General features: G+C 44.8%; 1 protein-coding gene across 3 annotated transcripts in view; it reads left to right on the top strand.

Annotated features, from left to right (window-relative positions):
* BABAM2 (BRISC and BRCA1 A complex member 2) overlaps positions 1–16549 on the top strand; it is a 795977-nt gene extending 779428 nt beyond the window's left edge. For all 3 annotated transcript variants that reach the window (XM_069236219.1, XM_069236221.1, XM_069236218.1), the window contains one exon: positions 16221–16549. In XM_069236219.1, the coding sequence (XP_069092320.1) occupies positions 16221–16300 (80 nt within the window). In that variant the 3' untranslated portion in view covers positions 16301–16549. The remainder of the gene's footprint in view (positions 1–16220) is intronic.
* The last annotated feature ends 669 nt before the right edge of the window (positions 16550–17218 follow it).

The following is a 17218-nucleotide window of genomic DNA, read 5'->3' as shown; positions in this document are numbered from 1 at the left end:
GCTTTGGCCTTTGCATGGTACTAAGGAAGGTTCTTAGTTTGCTTCCTCTGGCTACTCGGAGAACAGTAGTCCAGGGCCTAGTGCTGTGCCAGCTTGATTATGGTAACTCAATTTACCTGAGAAGTCCTCTATATGTCATCAAAAGCTTATAAATCATTCACAGTGCTGCACCTCACATCATCCTAAACATCCCCAAGCCTCCTAAAAAGCTTCTACGCTCCTTGGATGAGAGACTTCTTGCTGTATCAAAGATCAAGAAAGCAAGAAGTGGGGGACACTCATTTGCCCACCTTGCATCAAGGTTCTGGAACTCTCTACCCTCTTCCTTGAGATTGATTATAGAATAATCCAAATTCAGGACATTACTTAAATCACACCTTTTATGAATTACCTGCTTTAGTCTTAGCCATCATTGGATTGACTTGACCATCAGCGCTGGGAGGCCTGTTGATTTGCCATCCGCTTTACAAACCCATAGCATGTATAAGGAGTGCAGTGACAGCAAAAATGTAATTATGAACTGCAACTACCTGAATGCACAGGTGCCAGGTTAGTGGCTCGTCAACTGGAAAATCTTCAAGGAGTCACTTCCATGTTAGACTACTGCTACGCCCCATATTAGACATCAATCCTATGTGAAATCAGCTGAGCAAAAGAAATGTAGGAACTGGAAGAAAATTGTTTATGCATTATTTAGAGGAGTCACTCCCAGGCATGACAGAGAAGTAACCAAGGTCGGTAAAAAGCATAATTTTGTGACTCAATACATTGCTAACCAGACATTGTTGCCTCTACAAACTAGAAGCTGGTTGTTATTCAGAGTAGGCCAACACCATGGTTCTAAGAATTCTTGTTAAGCTACAACTTCAGATCTGGAGAGCTGAGCACTTCAGGCACATGTTTATTTGCACTTTGAATTGGTTTGAGGGCTTCTTTTGAACCATGCATTAGGAGCTAAATTTGTCCCCTTTCAAAATCTTGTGGACACATTTTGTTTTCATTTATATCAATTTCAGAGAGGCTCCGTTTACTTCTCACCTTCAGGGAAGGATGCGTACAATCTCACACGATATTGGAATTCTCTACAATCTTATCTTTAGCTTGAGCAATTCCGAGGCCAACTCAAATCAGAGTCTCTACTTGACCCCTTCCTAGATGGTTGGGTGATGGACTTATTTTAATCTTGCAGGTCTTTCTCTACTGGAAGTCATCGGCAAATTTTTGTCAAATGAAGCAAGCGGTGACAAGACAGTCAATAAAATAAAAACCTCCTTGGACACAGGATCCTCCTAGTTTTTGCCCAGTATTGCTGCTTCTGGTTCCATATAAGATTTTGGAGAATGTAATAATGCCCTTCAGAGTTGACTGGAGTAAAATTGCTGCCTTAACATGTTTCAAGATTACTTTCATCCCTTTAAAGGGACAGAATAAAGTTCTTCGTGTTTTTAGATGAACTCAGGCTAGAGGTCTACATAATTGGTACCATTGCCCTAATCTTGTTAGAGCTATCATTATTTTATACCATTCATTTTCTAATATGCCCTCCTCCAAAGTTGTAAAAGAGAATTGGAGCTCTCTAGATTGGTTATGAATAACAGTTTCTATCTAACAAATTGCTCTCATGAAGTTGCTTTACCTCCCTTCGACTTGTCTTTTATATCCTATGATTCTGCTGTGCCGTGTACTTCATCATTGCCCGATATTTTGTTTCACATTTATCCCTGGCTATGGGCAGAACTAATTGATGCCTACAGATATCAGACTTAAATGTATGTCTGTGACACCTAGATAATTTTCTGATTGAGGAACTTGGGTATCTCTGACAATTTTGGACATGTTGGCTGTGGATCATTGGATGGTTTGAGAAAACAGACATTATGATCCTTAGCGGACATGAGAAGCTCTCACCACTGCTGTCAAGCAGAAGATGGCGGCGTCCCCACTTAGTCACTCATGTTTGCTATATTGCCTTTAATTTAGACTTTGGACTATCTGTAATACCTTCAAGTTAAGTTAGCTTTTCCTACCTGTTATCTGCAAATGTGAGTTCTACGTAAAATTGTTCCTGCTCTCAAAAGTGAAAGCAGAGTGTTAACCAACACTACATTAACGGATTCTGATGTAGATTATTCGAGTATGTTATAGTTAATTTAGAAGCCTAACTATTACACTATCTTCAACTTCACCAGTATTCCCTCTTACAGCTAATGGTAAATAAGCGCAATTCATCATCCGGTGGAGTGGAGGTTATTTTCAAATCATTGCAGATAGCTCTTGAGGTGGTATGTGAAACACATGTTTTTAGACAGATCTACTGTACAATCCCAGTACACATCTTGGATCAGTGGCCAGTTTTGTCATCGCCAAGTTGAAAAATAGTAGACAATCCTTTTCAGTGACTGTGCCTTCATTTTGAAACAATGTCCTAAAATCCACTTATGACTACTGAACAGCTGACCGTGTTGCAGATTTTATGCAGTTGTAGGTGATGGGTGGAGACATTGCTGTTTTCCTAGAGGATGGAAAGGATGGGGTGGCCGGTTAGGAACGTCATGAACCAACACCAACTAAATTTAAACTTTGTTGACTGTTGACAGTATTGCACTAGATTATCACACATAGTTTGCACCCAGATATTTGAAAGGGGTGCATGGTGGGATGTCGAGGGGGCGCGATCTCCATCTGGATAGATATTGTCTGTGATGAAAAAAACTAAGAAAGGGTTATGATCACCTTAACCATAAACTCATGCTTTGTCTGTATTTGGGAAAATCCACCATTTTAAAGTCAGACGCATGCATGCACAGCAAATTTGATTTTCATGCAAATAATTTTTTTCCTGACTCTCAAATGTAAAGGTGTACGGATTCTTACTTAAACCAGAAATAAAACAAGTCTTTGGGTTTAGCTTTTATTCCTCCATATACCTTAAACTTAATCCCAGCTCTGTTTTTTCTGCGTCCTCATCTTCACGTAGGATTGTTTGGCCCAAGAAGCTGTTTTCGCTCTGATTATTGGCAAACATTATATATGGTACACTGGCTCAGAGTCTGATTGCGCTGTTCAGTGTTTTTAACCGTGTAATTGCCTACTATACTTTCTGTTTGCAGATGGGCTGAATCTCTTTGGACCTGTGTACGCTTAAGCCCTGATTACAACTCCAACATGAAGCCTAATTCTTCAAGCCTAAATCGATATTCCGACATTTATAATTACCAAGCCTGCTTGTTTTTTTGTCTTTTTTTTTTTTTACTGTACTTGGAGTTTGTGTGGAGAAAACTGCATCATTCCTACTTTTCGCGCCTCGGAACAGGGAAAAATAAACGTTTTTATTGGTGTAACTATATTCTACAGTGTAGAAGATGGAAAAATTAGTAATATCGACTCACAGTATCGATATCTCATTTTTGCAGTATTACCGTTCCTGAAGACTGTGATATTGTAATGAGGCTAGTGGGTCATAATTTTGCAGTCGAAATATTGACCACAAAAACTATTGAACGCACTACCATTAACCACTGTATTGTCCAAGACAAGTAGGTATAGAATTAAGAATCTTAAATCGATATCTCCCGGAAAATACACAACCCAGAAGACACAGGTTTACGCGATTATGCGAATTCAGTATGTTTTCAAAACGATATTCCGTCACTAATATTGATGTTTCTTTATTTGAAAACGATTGTTTATTTTATGGAGTAGCACAGTCGTTCCCACCTTTGTTATAGCAGAAATTACTTTTAGGTTTGAAGTTTTATCTCTTTATCATACCAGCTTCCAGCTTGCTTTTTATATAGGTATTTGTAGGAGGCTTGCCTGGCTTGTAGTGGGTACCAAGGGGTACTTACACTCTGTACCAGGTCCAGTTATCCCTTATTAGTGTAGAAGAGGTGTTTCTAGCAGCTTAGGCTGATAGAAGGTAGCTATAGCAGAGCAGCTTAGGCTGAACTAGGAGACATGCAAAGCTCTTACTATACCACTGGTGTCATATGCACAATATCATAAGAAAACACAATACTCAGATATACTAAAAATAAAGGTACTTTATTTTTATGACAATATGCCAGAAGTATCTCAGTGAGTACCCTCAGTATGAGGATGCCAAATATACACAAGATCTATGTACACAATACCAAAAATATGCAGTAATAGCAAAAGGAAGTAATGCAAGCAGTGTAAAGTTACAATAGATTGCAATAAGAGCACATAGGTATAGGGGCAACACAAACCATATACTCCAAAAATGAAATGCGAACCACGAATGGACCCCAAACCTATGTGAGCTTGTAGAGGGTCACTGGGACTGTAAGAAAACAGTGAGGGTTAGAAAAATAGCCCATCCCAAGACCCTGTAAGGTAGGTGTAAAGTGCACCTACAACCCTCAGAGAGCACAGAAGTCGTGATAGGGGGATTCTGCAAGGAAAACCAACACCAGCAAAGCAACAACAGTGGATTTCCGGACCTGAGTACCTGTAAGAGAAGGGGACCAAGTCCAAGAGTCGCGACAGTGTAGAGAGTGGGCAGATGCCCAGGAAATGCCAGCTGAGGGTGCAAGGAAGCCGCCACGGGATGGGAGAAGCTTGGTGTTTTGCAAGAACAAAGAGGACTAGGAACTTCCCCTTTGGAGGATGGATGTCCAACGTCGTGAAGAAGCTTGCAGAGGTATTCCCATGCAGAAAGACCGCAAACAGTCGTTGCGAGCTGCAAGGGTCGCGGTTAGGGTTTTTGGATGCTGCTGCGGCCCAGGAGGGACCAGGATGTCGCCACTTGGATGACGAGACAGAGGGGCGCCCAGCAAGTCAGGGAGCCCTCACAGAAGCAGGCAGCACCCGCAGAAGTACCGGAACAGGCACTTAAAGAGGAGTGAACCAGAGACCACCCGAAGTCACAAAAGGGAGTCCCACGACGCCGGAGGACAACTCAGAAGGTTGTGCACTGCAGGTTAGAGTGTCGGGGACCCAGGCTTGGCTGTGCACGAAGGAAATCCTGGAAGAGTGCACAGGAGCCGGAGCAGCTGCAAATCACGCGGTAGCCAGCAATGCAGTCTAGCGTGGGGAGGCAAGGACTTACCTCCACCAAACTTGGACTGAAGAGTCACTGGACTGTGGGAGTCACTTGGACTGAGTTGCTGAGTTCCAGGGACCACGCTCGTCGTTCTGAGAGGGGACCCAGTGGACCAGTGATGCAGTCTTCTGTTGCCTGCGGTTGCAGGGGGAAGATTCCGTCGACCCACAGGAGATTTCTTCAGAGCTCCTGGTGCAAGAAGGAGGCAGGCTACCCCCAGAGCATGCACCACCAGGAAACAGGCGAGAAAGCCGGCAGATGAAGCGATACAAGGTTGCAGTAGTCGTCTTGGCTACTTTGTTGCGGTTTTGCAGGCGTCCTGAGCAGTCAGTGGTCGATCCTTTGGCAGAAGGTGAAGAGGGAAATGCAGAGGAACTCTGGTGAGCTCTTTCATTCGCTATCTGAAGAATCCCCCAAAGCAGAGACCCTAAATAGCCAGAAAAGGAGGTTTGGCTACCTAGGAAGGAGGATAGGCTAGTAAGAAAGGTAAGAGCCTATCAGAAGGAGTCTCGGACGTCACCTGATGGCACTGGCCACTCAGAGCAGTCCAGTGTGCCAGCAACACCTCTGTTTCCAAGATGGCAGAGGTCTGGGGCACACTGGAGGAGCTCTGGGCACCTCCCCTGGGAGGTGCAGGTCAGGGGAGTCACTCCCCTTTCCTTTGTCCAGTTTCGCGCCAGAGCAGGGCTGGGGGATCCCTAAACCGGTGTAGGCTGGCTTATGCAGAGATGGGCAGCATCTGTGCCCATCAAAGCATTTCCAGAGGCTGGGGGAGGCTACTCCTCCCCAGCCTTCACACCTATTTCCAAAGGGAAAGGGTGTTACACCCTCTCTCAGATGAAATCTTTTGTTCTGCCTTCCTGGGCCAGGGCTGCCTGGACCCCAGCAGGGCAGAAACCTGTCTGAGGGGTTGGCAGCAGCAGCAGCTGCAGTGGAGACCCCGGAAAGGCAGTTTGGCAGTACCCGGGTTCTGTGCTAGAGACCCGGGGGAACATGGAATTGTCACCCCAATGCCAGAATGGCATTGGGGTGACAATTCCATGATCTTAGACATGTTACATGGCCATGTTCTGAGTTACCATTGTGACGCTATACATAGGTAGTGACCTATGTATAGTGCACGTGTGAAATAGTGTCCCCCGCACTTACAAAGTCCGGGGAATTTGCCCTGAACGATGTGGGGGCACCTTGGCTAGTGCCAGGGTGCCCACACACTAAGTAACTCTGCACCCAACCTTCACCAGGTGAAGGTTAGACATATAGGTGACTTAGAAGTTACTTACGTGCAGTGTAAAATGGCTGTGAAATAATGTGGACGTTATTTCACTCAGGCTGCACTGGCAGGCCTGTGTAAGAATAGTCAGATCTCCCTATGGGTGGCAGAAGAAATGCTGCAGCCCATAGGGATCTCCTGGAACCCCAATACCCTGGGTACCTCAGTACCATATACTAGGTGTTGGAAAATGGGTTATTGGTAAGGGCAGGTAGGTACCTACACCTAGCAACAAGCCACTAACCTCCACTTAGGTCCAGTTAGGTCTCAGTAAATTAACCCCAGCTCAACCCTTGGTAGCTTGGCAACGAGCGTCAAGGCTTAACTTAGGAGACAGTGTGTAAAGCATTCAAATATCACAAAACAGTAATTAAATAAAACACAGGAAACAGTTTAAAAATCCAAAACCAATTTATAAAAATAGTTTATATTTTTATCTTTAAAATGACACCAAAACGAATAAAATCGGATAAAGGGAACCGGAGATATGAATTTTTAAAGAATTATTATTTTTCTAGCGCTTAGAAACAAAAAGCGCCAATCGGGTCATCTGGTTGCACCTCGACCGGGGCAAAGTCAAAGTTTCAGGCCGACCGCGATGGAGCCCTGCTCGGCTACAGGTCGCGGGAGGCCTCGGTTAAAAAGTTACCTTCTGACTTAGTCTTTATTTTGAAGATTTTCTTCAGCGGGACGGACCTGCCAGTCCTATCCGACCTCCTGGAGCCCTTCTCCGGATACGCAATGCTGGATTCCTCGGTGGAGATTTTTACCTTCGGACTTAGTCGTTTTTTCGAGGTGAAAATCCTTCGACCGGGGTAAACCTGGATCTTGATCCGACGTCCATGGAGCCCTTCTCGGATACGATGGCTGGGAGGTCCCGGTCAACTTTTTACCTTCGGACTGAGTCTCTTTTTCGGGACGAACCACCAAATCAGGCCGGGTCGCGGTTGAGGCAAGCCGGCTAGAATTTCCGCGGCGGGTCGGACCCTCTATGGAGCTTTTTTACAAAAATTCTCAAATCTTCTCCAAACTTCTGGGGCTTCACCCAGATGTTCTTTTAAGGTTCTTTTGGGGTCCACAGCTCACCCCAAGGGTCCAGAAGTTCTGAGATGGTCCTTGGGGGGTGCGGACTACCACTCCCAGAATGCACCTGGCGCAAACTCCTTTTTGGCCACTGGACAGTGGTCAGCTGGTCACTTTCTTCAGGAGTTGGTGCAGGGGACTCTGGATAGCAATTTTTCACCTGTAGCAAACAGGGAGTCCCTCTTTGAACCAGTTGAAGCCAGGCAAAGTCCTTCTTGTGGTGAAGCCCAAGTGCGCAGCTGGTGCAGTCCTTCTGAGTGCAGGTTCCAGGTGCAGGCCAGGGGTCCAGCAGGGCAGTCCTTCTTCTCCTTTAGTTCTTTTCTTGTTGAAATCTGGTGAGGGATCTGAGGTGTGGGTGCAGGTCTGCCAGTTTTATCCTTGCTCCTGGGTGAAAAGCAGGGGGGTCCTGGTTCTCCAATCAGGTACAGGGTCATCCCCCTGTGATGACCACTTCCTGGGAAGTGTGGCAAAAATCCATCCCAGAAGGCAACATTCTCTAAAAATCCAACATGGCTGAATCTGATTTTTGGAGGTTACATCTGGCTGAGCCCACCCACTGGTGTGGCTAAAAATCATAAACACACCCCTCTCCTGCCCTCTCCTAATCTAATCAAGGGGGCACCTAGTTGTCTGGGGTTGCAGGATGTGGGAGTGTTGCTGGTTACTCCAAATGTCTTTCTCTGCCTTTGAAGACCAGTTTGGCAGCCCTCCCCCTTCCTGCCTCACCATCTGCTGAGGGGAGATTCTCCCCCACAAGCACATTCCTTTGTGTGAAGCCAGGCCACTTCACACCTCATCAAGGCAGCTTGGCTAAGCTGCTGCAGGCTGGCCAATCAGAGCACAGCAGCAAAAACAATGCAGGGCTGAAATTGGCAACTTTTTAGGTAAAGTCTAAAACTTTTTACCTGAACAAGTTATATTAAATCCAACAACTGGAAGTTGTGGGATTTATTACAACAATTAATTTGATACCAAATTCTTGGTATGCATCTTTTAAGGAGACTTTAAAATTTAAAACAAAGTCTCCCCATTCTAGCCTATTAAGGCCATTTACTACAATGAGGGAAAAATGAATTTGGCTGTTTTTACCTCACCAGGGCTTATAAAACTATTTTTATAAAGTCCCTGCTTATAGTTACATGGCACCCAGCCCTAGGGGCACATAGGGCACACCTTAGGGGTGACTTATACTGTATGTAAAAATAAGGTAGTTTAAGACTTTGGAACTACTTTTAATTCCAAAGTCGAATTTGCATATAACTTTAATTTAAAAGCAGCCAGCAAGGCAGGCCTGCCTTTAAAATGACACTGGGCACCTCAGCAGTGCACCTATGGGTGCACTACCTATGCTGTGGTCCCTAAACCTACATGCCCTACCATTTACTAGGGACTTATAGGTAGGTTAACTTAGCCAATTATAATTAGCCTAATTTGCATATTGATTTTACACAGAGCACAGGCCCTGGGACTGGTTAGCAGTACCCAGGGCACCATCAGAGTCAGGAAAACACCAGCATAAAGTGGAAAATGGGGGCAAAAAGTTAGGGGGCCTCTGCAATCAGCCCTGTTTTCTCACACTAGGGAATTATATGGGTGTACCAGTATGCCAATGTGAATTGGTGAAATTGGTCACTAGGCTGTTGGTGACAATTTGGAAAGCAAAGAGAGCATAACCTCTGAGGTTCTAGTTAGCAGAGCCTCAGTGAAACAGTTAGTCATCACACAGGGAACACATACAGGGCACACTTATGAGCACTGGGGTCCTGGCTAGCAGCGTCCCAATGACACATAACAAACATACTGACAACATAGGGTTTTCACTATGAGCACTGGGCCCTGGCTAGCAGGATCCCAGTGAGACAGTGAAAACACCCTGACATATACTCACAAACAGGCCAAAAGTGGGGGTAACAAGGCTAGAAAGAGGCTACTTTCTCACAGTATTGATGCTATTCCCTCGAAAGGATGAAATGCTGAGTAGGCACTCCCGTGCTCGAATGGGTAACCGACAAGTCCCAACTGATGAAAACAGTTTTTCTTGTGAAGGACATAAAATGTCTAACCGTGGGCGTGTGCTACCGGGCACAGATGTATATATTTTTCTGGCAGCATCACCACAGAAACAACACCCAGGCACGTTCACTTAAGTTTAGTCTATATTAGAGATTGTACTTTAATTTCGACAATCTGTATTCAGCATGTGGTTTCTTTGGTATGCACAATGTTGGATCACAGGCCCACGTGCAATATATTAATTCTAAGCAAACGGGCATTGTATAATATTTATAAGCGTACGTGCATTATTTTTAAATATCGCGCTGCGAGGCAATACTAATGAATGAGTAGGCGCTAAGATTACATAAAGAATCCTTATTAGGTCATCGAGCAGTAACCACTTGAGGTAGTCCAAGGTTACCTTCTCTTATCAGGCGCCTGCATCTGTTGAGGACTTAGCTCACTGACGCCTGAACTAGCCTCGCCTGCACCCAGCAGAAACCGATGAATGATGGATGTTTACGTGTTTCTGGAGAGTGGCCGAGAGCCTTCACCTGGGCCCCGACGGGTGCGTGACATCTGCGCACTGGCGGCCGAGAGGCCGCTCGCCTGAGCCGGGGCTGTTGGATGGAGCCACGCCCGGCTCTGAAGCAAGGGGTGTCCGAGATCCCAAGTGACGAGCTCTGTTGTCTTCATCCTGCCGCAGCTTGTCCTGCATCCGGGAAAACCCGTTTATTTTATTTCCTTGCTAAAGGGTTTGACTTCCAGAACAAGCTGCCCCTGGCCGCGTGACGGGATGGTTCGGCCCGTCTATGTTTACGGCAGCAGCTGTCACGGCTGGCTCCGTGGGCGTGCACACCAACGCCCTTCCAGGTATTACCCTTGCCGTAGCTGACACCCCACCGCGCCCAGAGGCCAGCCTCGACGTTCCTCGGTTGTGGGTCACAGCAAAACCGCGCCTTTCTCCCACTCTCTGGTTTTCAGGGGATGGTGGCCGTCCCTGTGCTCCACAGCTAGTGGTTATCAGGCAAGGCCTCAGCTGTGCCCAAATCGTGCCACTCACCTTCACCCCAGTAGCTGGTTATCACTCACAGCGCCCGGTGCTTGGCTTGGTATCAAGGTCACCTTTCACAATATCGCTCATAATTACACGTTGGATCGGATGTCTGCATAATATCTACACAAACGTTGTGATAATTAACGTTTGAAAAACAAATTCGTCTTTTTTTTCTAGTTCACAAGAGGAGGACATTGGTCACTGCATAACATTCAAGTCTACAGGCCCTACTGAGCATTTTATACATGCACACTGCATGCACTTTGTTGTTTCAAAGAGAGTCAATTGGCATCTTGTTTTGTGCGGTCGATGTTGTTCAGTAGGACGCTGAAGTTCACTGGATGTCAGACGTGGTGTCTGTGAAGCCCATACCTATTGAAGACTAGGTATGTCTACCCCCAGCCTGCCAGTATTTCTAATGTACACCACCTGCCGGGTAGGCTGGCACTGAGGTGAGGGGTAAAGGGGTGCACAGGGTATACGGGAAGGACGTGAACAGACACGGGGGCTACACTGCCTCAGGAGCACTGCAGGAAAAAATATATTATCAGGCGTTCACAGCAAATTATAGACAGTTACCGCGGGAAACACAGACCAAACACCGAATCGGTCACTAGTACAAGTGGGAAAGCTAGTGATGGGGCTCAAGAAGAGAGAAGACAAACAACCCCCCAGGAAGCTCCTACTGAGGGTCTGTTACTAGAAACAGGGGCAACAGTGAAGGGTAATACATGAACAATTACCCACATTGACATCTACTGCCAAGGAAGTGAAAAAAAATCTACAAAGAGGTAGAGAAGATGGGAAGCAGGGCCTAAAAATAAGAGCGCTGCATGTTGGGAAGTAAGGCGCAACGAATAGTCATAACTTATACTGTTTGCATAGGCACAATTTGGAAGGAACCGTCCATTTATGGTTTCCTTTGTGTAGCATGTAGTGTAGGGACCATCCTGTGGGTTCCTCTGGTTCTAACTATGATGACAAGCCCCCAATCCATCATGGCTGAAAGCACATCCCAGAGGAGATGCACTAGGGTTCACCACCGATAAAGCCACAAGTTGTGTGCTATATCTTGACGTTACCACTGCCACCCGCCTTGCACACTGTGTCAAAAAGAAACAAGAGCACCACCACAGTGCACTACACTTAAACGTATGTCACCACCTCAAACATAAATCGTTAAGTGTACTGTATTATTTCAGTTTTCTCTTTTTCTGAACTCCAACATGCTTAGCGTTTGGCCATTTCCGAAGGACACTGTCAAGCACTCATAACCTTTTGCCCATTGACTCATCTTAAGCATCTTATTCAGCCATCAGGGCCCACTCTGTTAGGCACTCACTGTCTGTTTTGGAATTTATGCTTCTTCTTTTATTAAAACGCTTACTTTTCTGAATAACTTTAGATGTGTTTGTTGTGAGTGATGTGGCAAGATATAGGGGGTCATTATGATCCCTGGCAGTTCAGACCGCCATGCCGGCGGTGGGTGAAAAGACAGCCACCGGCATGGCGGTCTGAACCGCCATATAAAGAACACAGGGAGGGCCGCCATAGGCAGCCCTCCTCCACCGCCAGGCTGCCTGACAGTGGAGGGAATCATTGTCCGACAGGGCAGCGCTGCAAGCAACGCTACCCCTCAGATAATGATCCCTTCTGGCACCAGCCTTTCCCTGGCGGGTACCCCCACCAGGGAAAGGCTGGCGAAAGGGTGCTCCGGGGCCTCCCTGTGGGCCCCTGCACTGCCCATGCACTTCGCATGGGCAGTGCAGGGGCCCCTGTGTAGTGCACCATTGCGCAGGTCACTGCCCGACAGGTGCAGCTGCACCTGCCACACAGAGGCATTGACGGCGGCTCCATGTGGAGCCACCGGCAATGTCCCGGCCATGCATTCTACTGGGCTGGCGGGCGGAAACTATGTTTCCGCCCGCCGGCCCAGCAGAATGTTCTTTATGCGGCCGGCGTGGTCCCAGGGGGGCTGGCGTTCAGTTAAATGACCGCCAGCAAGAACATGGCGGTTAACACCGCCGTGTTCATAATGAGGGCCATAGTGTTCTGGCGAGTTCTCTTTCTCGAAATCTGTAAGTTAGGCTCTGAGAACAGTAGCACTGTGTGAGTGTAAGGTTGTGTCCTCTACATGCCGTCAGACTATGAGCTGCACAGTGCAATGTCTTGCAGGGTGTTCACCTCATACAACTGAAGAAGTGACTGCAGAACTATTCCATCGCGTAGTGTAAAGCAGCTGAATAGAAAGACCATACCAAAGGTAGAAAAGGCTTCCCTGCCAGATAGGAGATTTAACCTCTGGAGTGGCAGGAAGGTAAAGGAAAGAGTCCTAGCTTTATTCTCTATGGCATCAAAATACTGACCAATCATAGATCCCTGTTGATGATGGATTGTTTGGTGTTGCCCTGAATCATTCAGTGGGCACCTCCGCAACAGATGGGAAGATGTATAACGAGTACAATAAATGGTTCTTATTAAATTAGCATAGTCTTTAGCAACAGAAGCTAAAATGTCTAAATTTAAGTCACCCAGACATGAGAATCTCTTTGTGTTCTTGCCAGCGATGGCACTGAAAATATGCATAGGTCACTGGCTAGACTGTTTGTGCCAACTGCTGTCATATTGAAGGTACCAAGAATATATAAAAGTCATTGATTAGCTTCTTACCATTAGTGCCAAATACTGTGACAATGAAGGCTTTGAAAATATTTCAGAAATCATTGGCCATCTTTGTGTTTGTGTCAGCTGTTATACAATTAAAGGTACGAAGAATATGTAGAAGCCATTGGTGAGCATCTTATTTTTTTGTAGCATATGTTAAACCAGTACAGTTGCCAGAACATAAATAAAAGTAATTGAAGCACCAATAAGCTATCTGTAGAAGTCATCTGACCAGTCTCTTTGTGTGGTTGCCTTTTCTGTGAATTGTATGTCTTTGATCAAATCTTCCAAAAGGGAATTCTGGGAGGACTGTAATCAAATGCCAGGATTTTGGAATGGATACTTATTTTGTGAGGGGAGGTTGTTACAATCTCAAATTGGTAGTTGCTTTCCCCAAGGTAGAGGTCAAAAAAACGATATCTCTTTCGGTTTTGCCTTCTAATGGAGAACCTTATAAATCTGGTAAGCGCTGGAAGTTAAATACCCCGGAGAATCATTATTCACAACTCTTCACCAACAGACACCATGAGAAGATGCATGTCTTAAAGGTTAGATTTGATTTTCGATCCTACCGCAAAGTAAATAATTAGGATTAAGATAAAGTTGGAGCTGTAAATATAAATTACAGTGTTAGAACATGCTATATAAGATTTCCCTCCTGACCTTGTACTATGCTGTGGTACTGGTAAATCTCAAATTTAGGCAGTACCTGCCAGAGCACGAGTAAAGTAGCAAAGATATATCTCATTTTTAAATAAGAGAACCCCATTTACTTAACCACACAGTAGACCCCGACCAAGCTTTATGGGGGTTGAGAGGTGTTCAGCCATAACCCAAATATAGCAGAGACTGGCATTGGATCTGAGATGTGACAAATGTGATTAAAAGCCAAGCTCCGCACACTCCTTTGCCAGGGGGACTTTCACATTAGCTGTCTGTGGTCTAAGGTTGCAGTTGCAAGCGGTCGCTAGAAGCAGAAAGAATTTCATGATCTGCAGAATTTGCCCTATCTTATTCCCATGCTGTTACTAGCATCAGAATACCCTCTGAAGAATTTTAGGAATGGGTTACCAAGAAGCTAAGAGAGGACTGGGATCCAGCATGCAATTTATCACTGGAGTAGCCGGATCTGGATATTGAACTATTTCAAGAACGTGCAGAGGGTTTAATTAATAATGTTCGATAATTTGCAGTAATTTGGCAGTGGATCCATGTAAATAGGGTAGACATGCTTTTCACTTACAAGCTCGTGGATGTTTAGGACAAAAGGTGGCACTGCGCAATGCAAAGTCCAGGCATGTTCGGTGGGCTTCTAGATCATGTGAGTTTCCTAGAACCGGGCCGAACTATGAGCCAACATTTTCTCTTATTGGCTACTCCAGAATGACACTTTTGCCCTTCCTCTTATGTGCACACAATGTTATTGCAGTCTGCATTTGTGTACAATTACCTGGCACCTGTGTCAAATCTGTGGGCACTAGTGCACAATTGTTCACCCTCTGCATTTTATTTGAGTTTGTAGTTTCTCCATAACTAAGCCCATTTTTCCTGTACACTGGGCAACCAGAGGTGTGTGCAAAGCACAGGCAGCAACCCTGCGAAGGCAAAGATATTTCAAAGTGACACGTGGAAAACATGAACCTACAACCAGTCTTCCTCTGCTCTTTTCAACTCTGTGGTTCTCAGTAGAAATCACTAGCTTCTGTTGTCATCCGTCTGTTTATTCTAAAATATTAGTGAGCTGACATCTTCCCGGGCCCGTGTGCCCATACTAAGTGAGGTTGTGGCAAATACAGCTTACTGAAAATAAACATTAGACTTTTAGGGCTATTTTTTCTCCTTCCTCTTTACCACTATTGGCGCTATCCACCATCAATTTGGTCTCTTGTCTACGAGTACTATGCTGATGAAGGTCTGGAGAATATTTCAAAAGACATGGGCCTTCATCTTTGTGTTTGGACCCACTCTTAATTCATTGAAGGTGCATGTGTCATGTAGAATTCAGGCCAGGCACAGACCACTGTGTATGTTGCTTCTTATGTGCAGATTCGCCAGCGCTAGGAGTGGTGGCCTTTTTTCGAGGAGCGCATGCCACTAGTTTTTTTCAGAATCACATTCTGCTGTACCTTAAAGATGAGTGCCACAGGCCAGACATAGACCTCAGCATCAACCATTCATTGCTCTGTCTGCACAGGCTCCCCAGCACAATGGCCTTTTGTCAAAAGGTTGTACCACCAACCACCACTGGTTACTCAAAGAGCTTCAGCAGTTACTGAAATTAGAATATGGGAACCCACGCCACACGGGAAATAATACACTTAGTAAATAGAAAGCCAATCACTATCAACTTGAGAGAAAGCTATATTTGTCTGTTTAAAAAAATATATGTCCCACCAGATGTGTGCAGACCACAAAAGAAAGAATATGATAAAAAAAGATTTGTTGTATGTAGGCAAACCTTAAACTACTGTTTTAGGATGACATGCATAGAGTGACTTGGAAATTTACAAATAAAGGCACATTAGTGATGTCTCTTAGTGATAGATGTTTAGTTAATAGTTGAAGCTGGGATTAGTAGTCAGATAAGTATGTTGAGACGTATTGTTTTATATATTAGAATATTTATGTTGCCCACGTAGAATTGTGGTTGGGTTTATATACAAAATCCCTTAGGTGAGCAAATACCTGAACTACGATTAATTACTATAAGATCTGCTAAAATACCTAGATTTGTTGATGGCCTTCTTATTCTATAATCTATTATTTGCTTTTTTTTGGTAAACTTAAATATATTTTTTGTGACAATGAATTTGGTTAAATACATATTTAAGGTAAAGAAAAAAGCCAGACCCTTGTGTTCCACAATCAGCAATTTAGCACAAGATCAGGTCATCTCCTGTATTTTCAGATCAAGGTATCAAAATATTACAAGCTTTTCATTTGCCACACTTCTATGAAAGAGTTCATTTTTCTGCAACAACAAATTGTAAATAACAAGACAAAACCTAATTTAAAGCTAGTTATTCATCCCTGGATTTCCCGACCTTCAAATAACCAATTGTGCTATTTTCATTTTTTTTCAGGGCGCATTTCAAAACCTTTGTCCCCCAGTTCCAAGAGGCGGCCTTTGCTAATGGAAAGCTCTAGTCTGGTGGGATCATGAGAAGCAGAAGTGCCCAGGTGTCGCCGCCACCACTCCACCCCAAGCTGCTTCTTAGCAGCCTTTACTTTGATGTTAACTTTGATATCCTCAGATATACACTTCTGTAATAGGAGAAAATGATTGCTGTATGTCATGGCTGTAACACGCAGAATTGCCTCTTCAGAGTAGTTACAAAACCTAGTGTACCAAAAAGTGCCATTGTCTTCTATACATGTCCAAAAGTATCTCATTAAAATATTTCTGTTTCTACCTGCTTTTGAAATATTAGTGTTTATCCTAGATTAACTATGTGTGTTTCTGCTTTATTTGAATATTTGTGTTATATTGCTAGTATGTGTGTGGAGCGTGCCTGGCTCTCTTGAAATCTCTGCAGCGCTAATTGTTGTACACTTGTCACTGTATTCATATTCATCTGACAATGAGCTGTCTGAACAAGTGGTGACAGCACCACAAAGCATGAAAGTACAGTCCCATCTAGTGTACTCAGAGGCCATACATGTAAATGTGATGCCAGTTTTCTGAACATGAAAGCTTCAGTTCACGGTCCCATGTGCTTCTTGAAGCTCTAAGGAAGCCCCCGTTGTGACTGTACTTTCACTCTGTAACCACAGTACTCGTTAAGCAGGTTGCCAACAACAAATTGCCACCAGTTCCAGAACTTTCTGGAAGCGAAAGATGTCAGGTTCCCTTTACAGCCATCCAAGGCAGGAGCCTAGTTTCTTACAGTACTGTAACCAATGAAAAAGGTTTAAACAGAAAGAGGCGCAGCGTCAATTCTTTCCTAAATTGAAGCCGGGTTGGTCAGTCCATGTAGATGCTATGTTATAGGGAACTTCTAAAGCCCTGTTCACCGAAAGGATTCATGGCAGTGGGTGCACTAGCAGCAGGGCGGAGAGGCAATTAATTGAAGGCTTGTCT

The sequence above is a fragment of the Pleurodeles waltl genome, chromosome 5, assembly GCF_031143425.1.
Source record: "Pleurodeles waltl isolate 20211129_DDA chromosome 5, aPleWal1.hap1.20221129, whole genome shotgun sequence".
Classification (NCBI taxonomy): domain Eukaryota; kingdom Metazoa; phylum Chordata; class Amphibia; order Caudata; family Salamandridae; genus Pleurodeles; species Pleurodeles waltl.
Note: the sequence above shows the minus strand (reverse complement) of the source record. Positions and strands in the feature narration are given on the sequence as shown.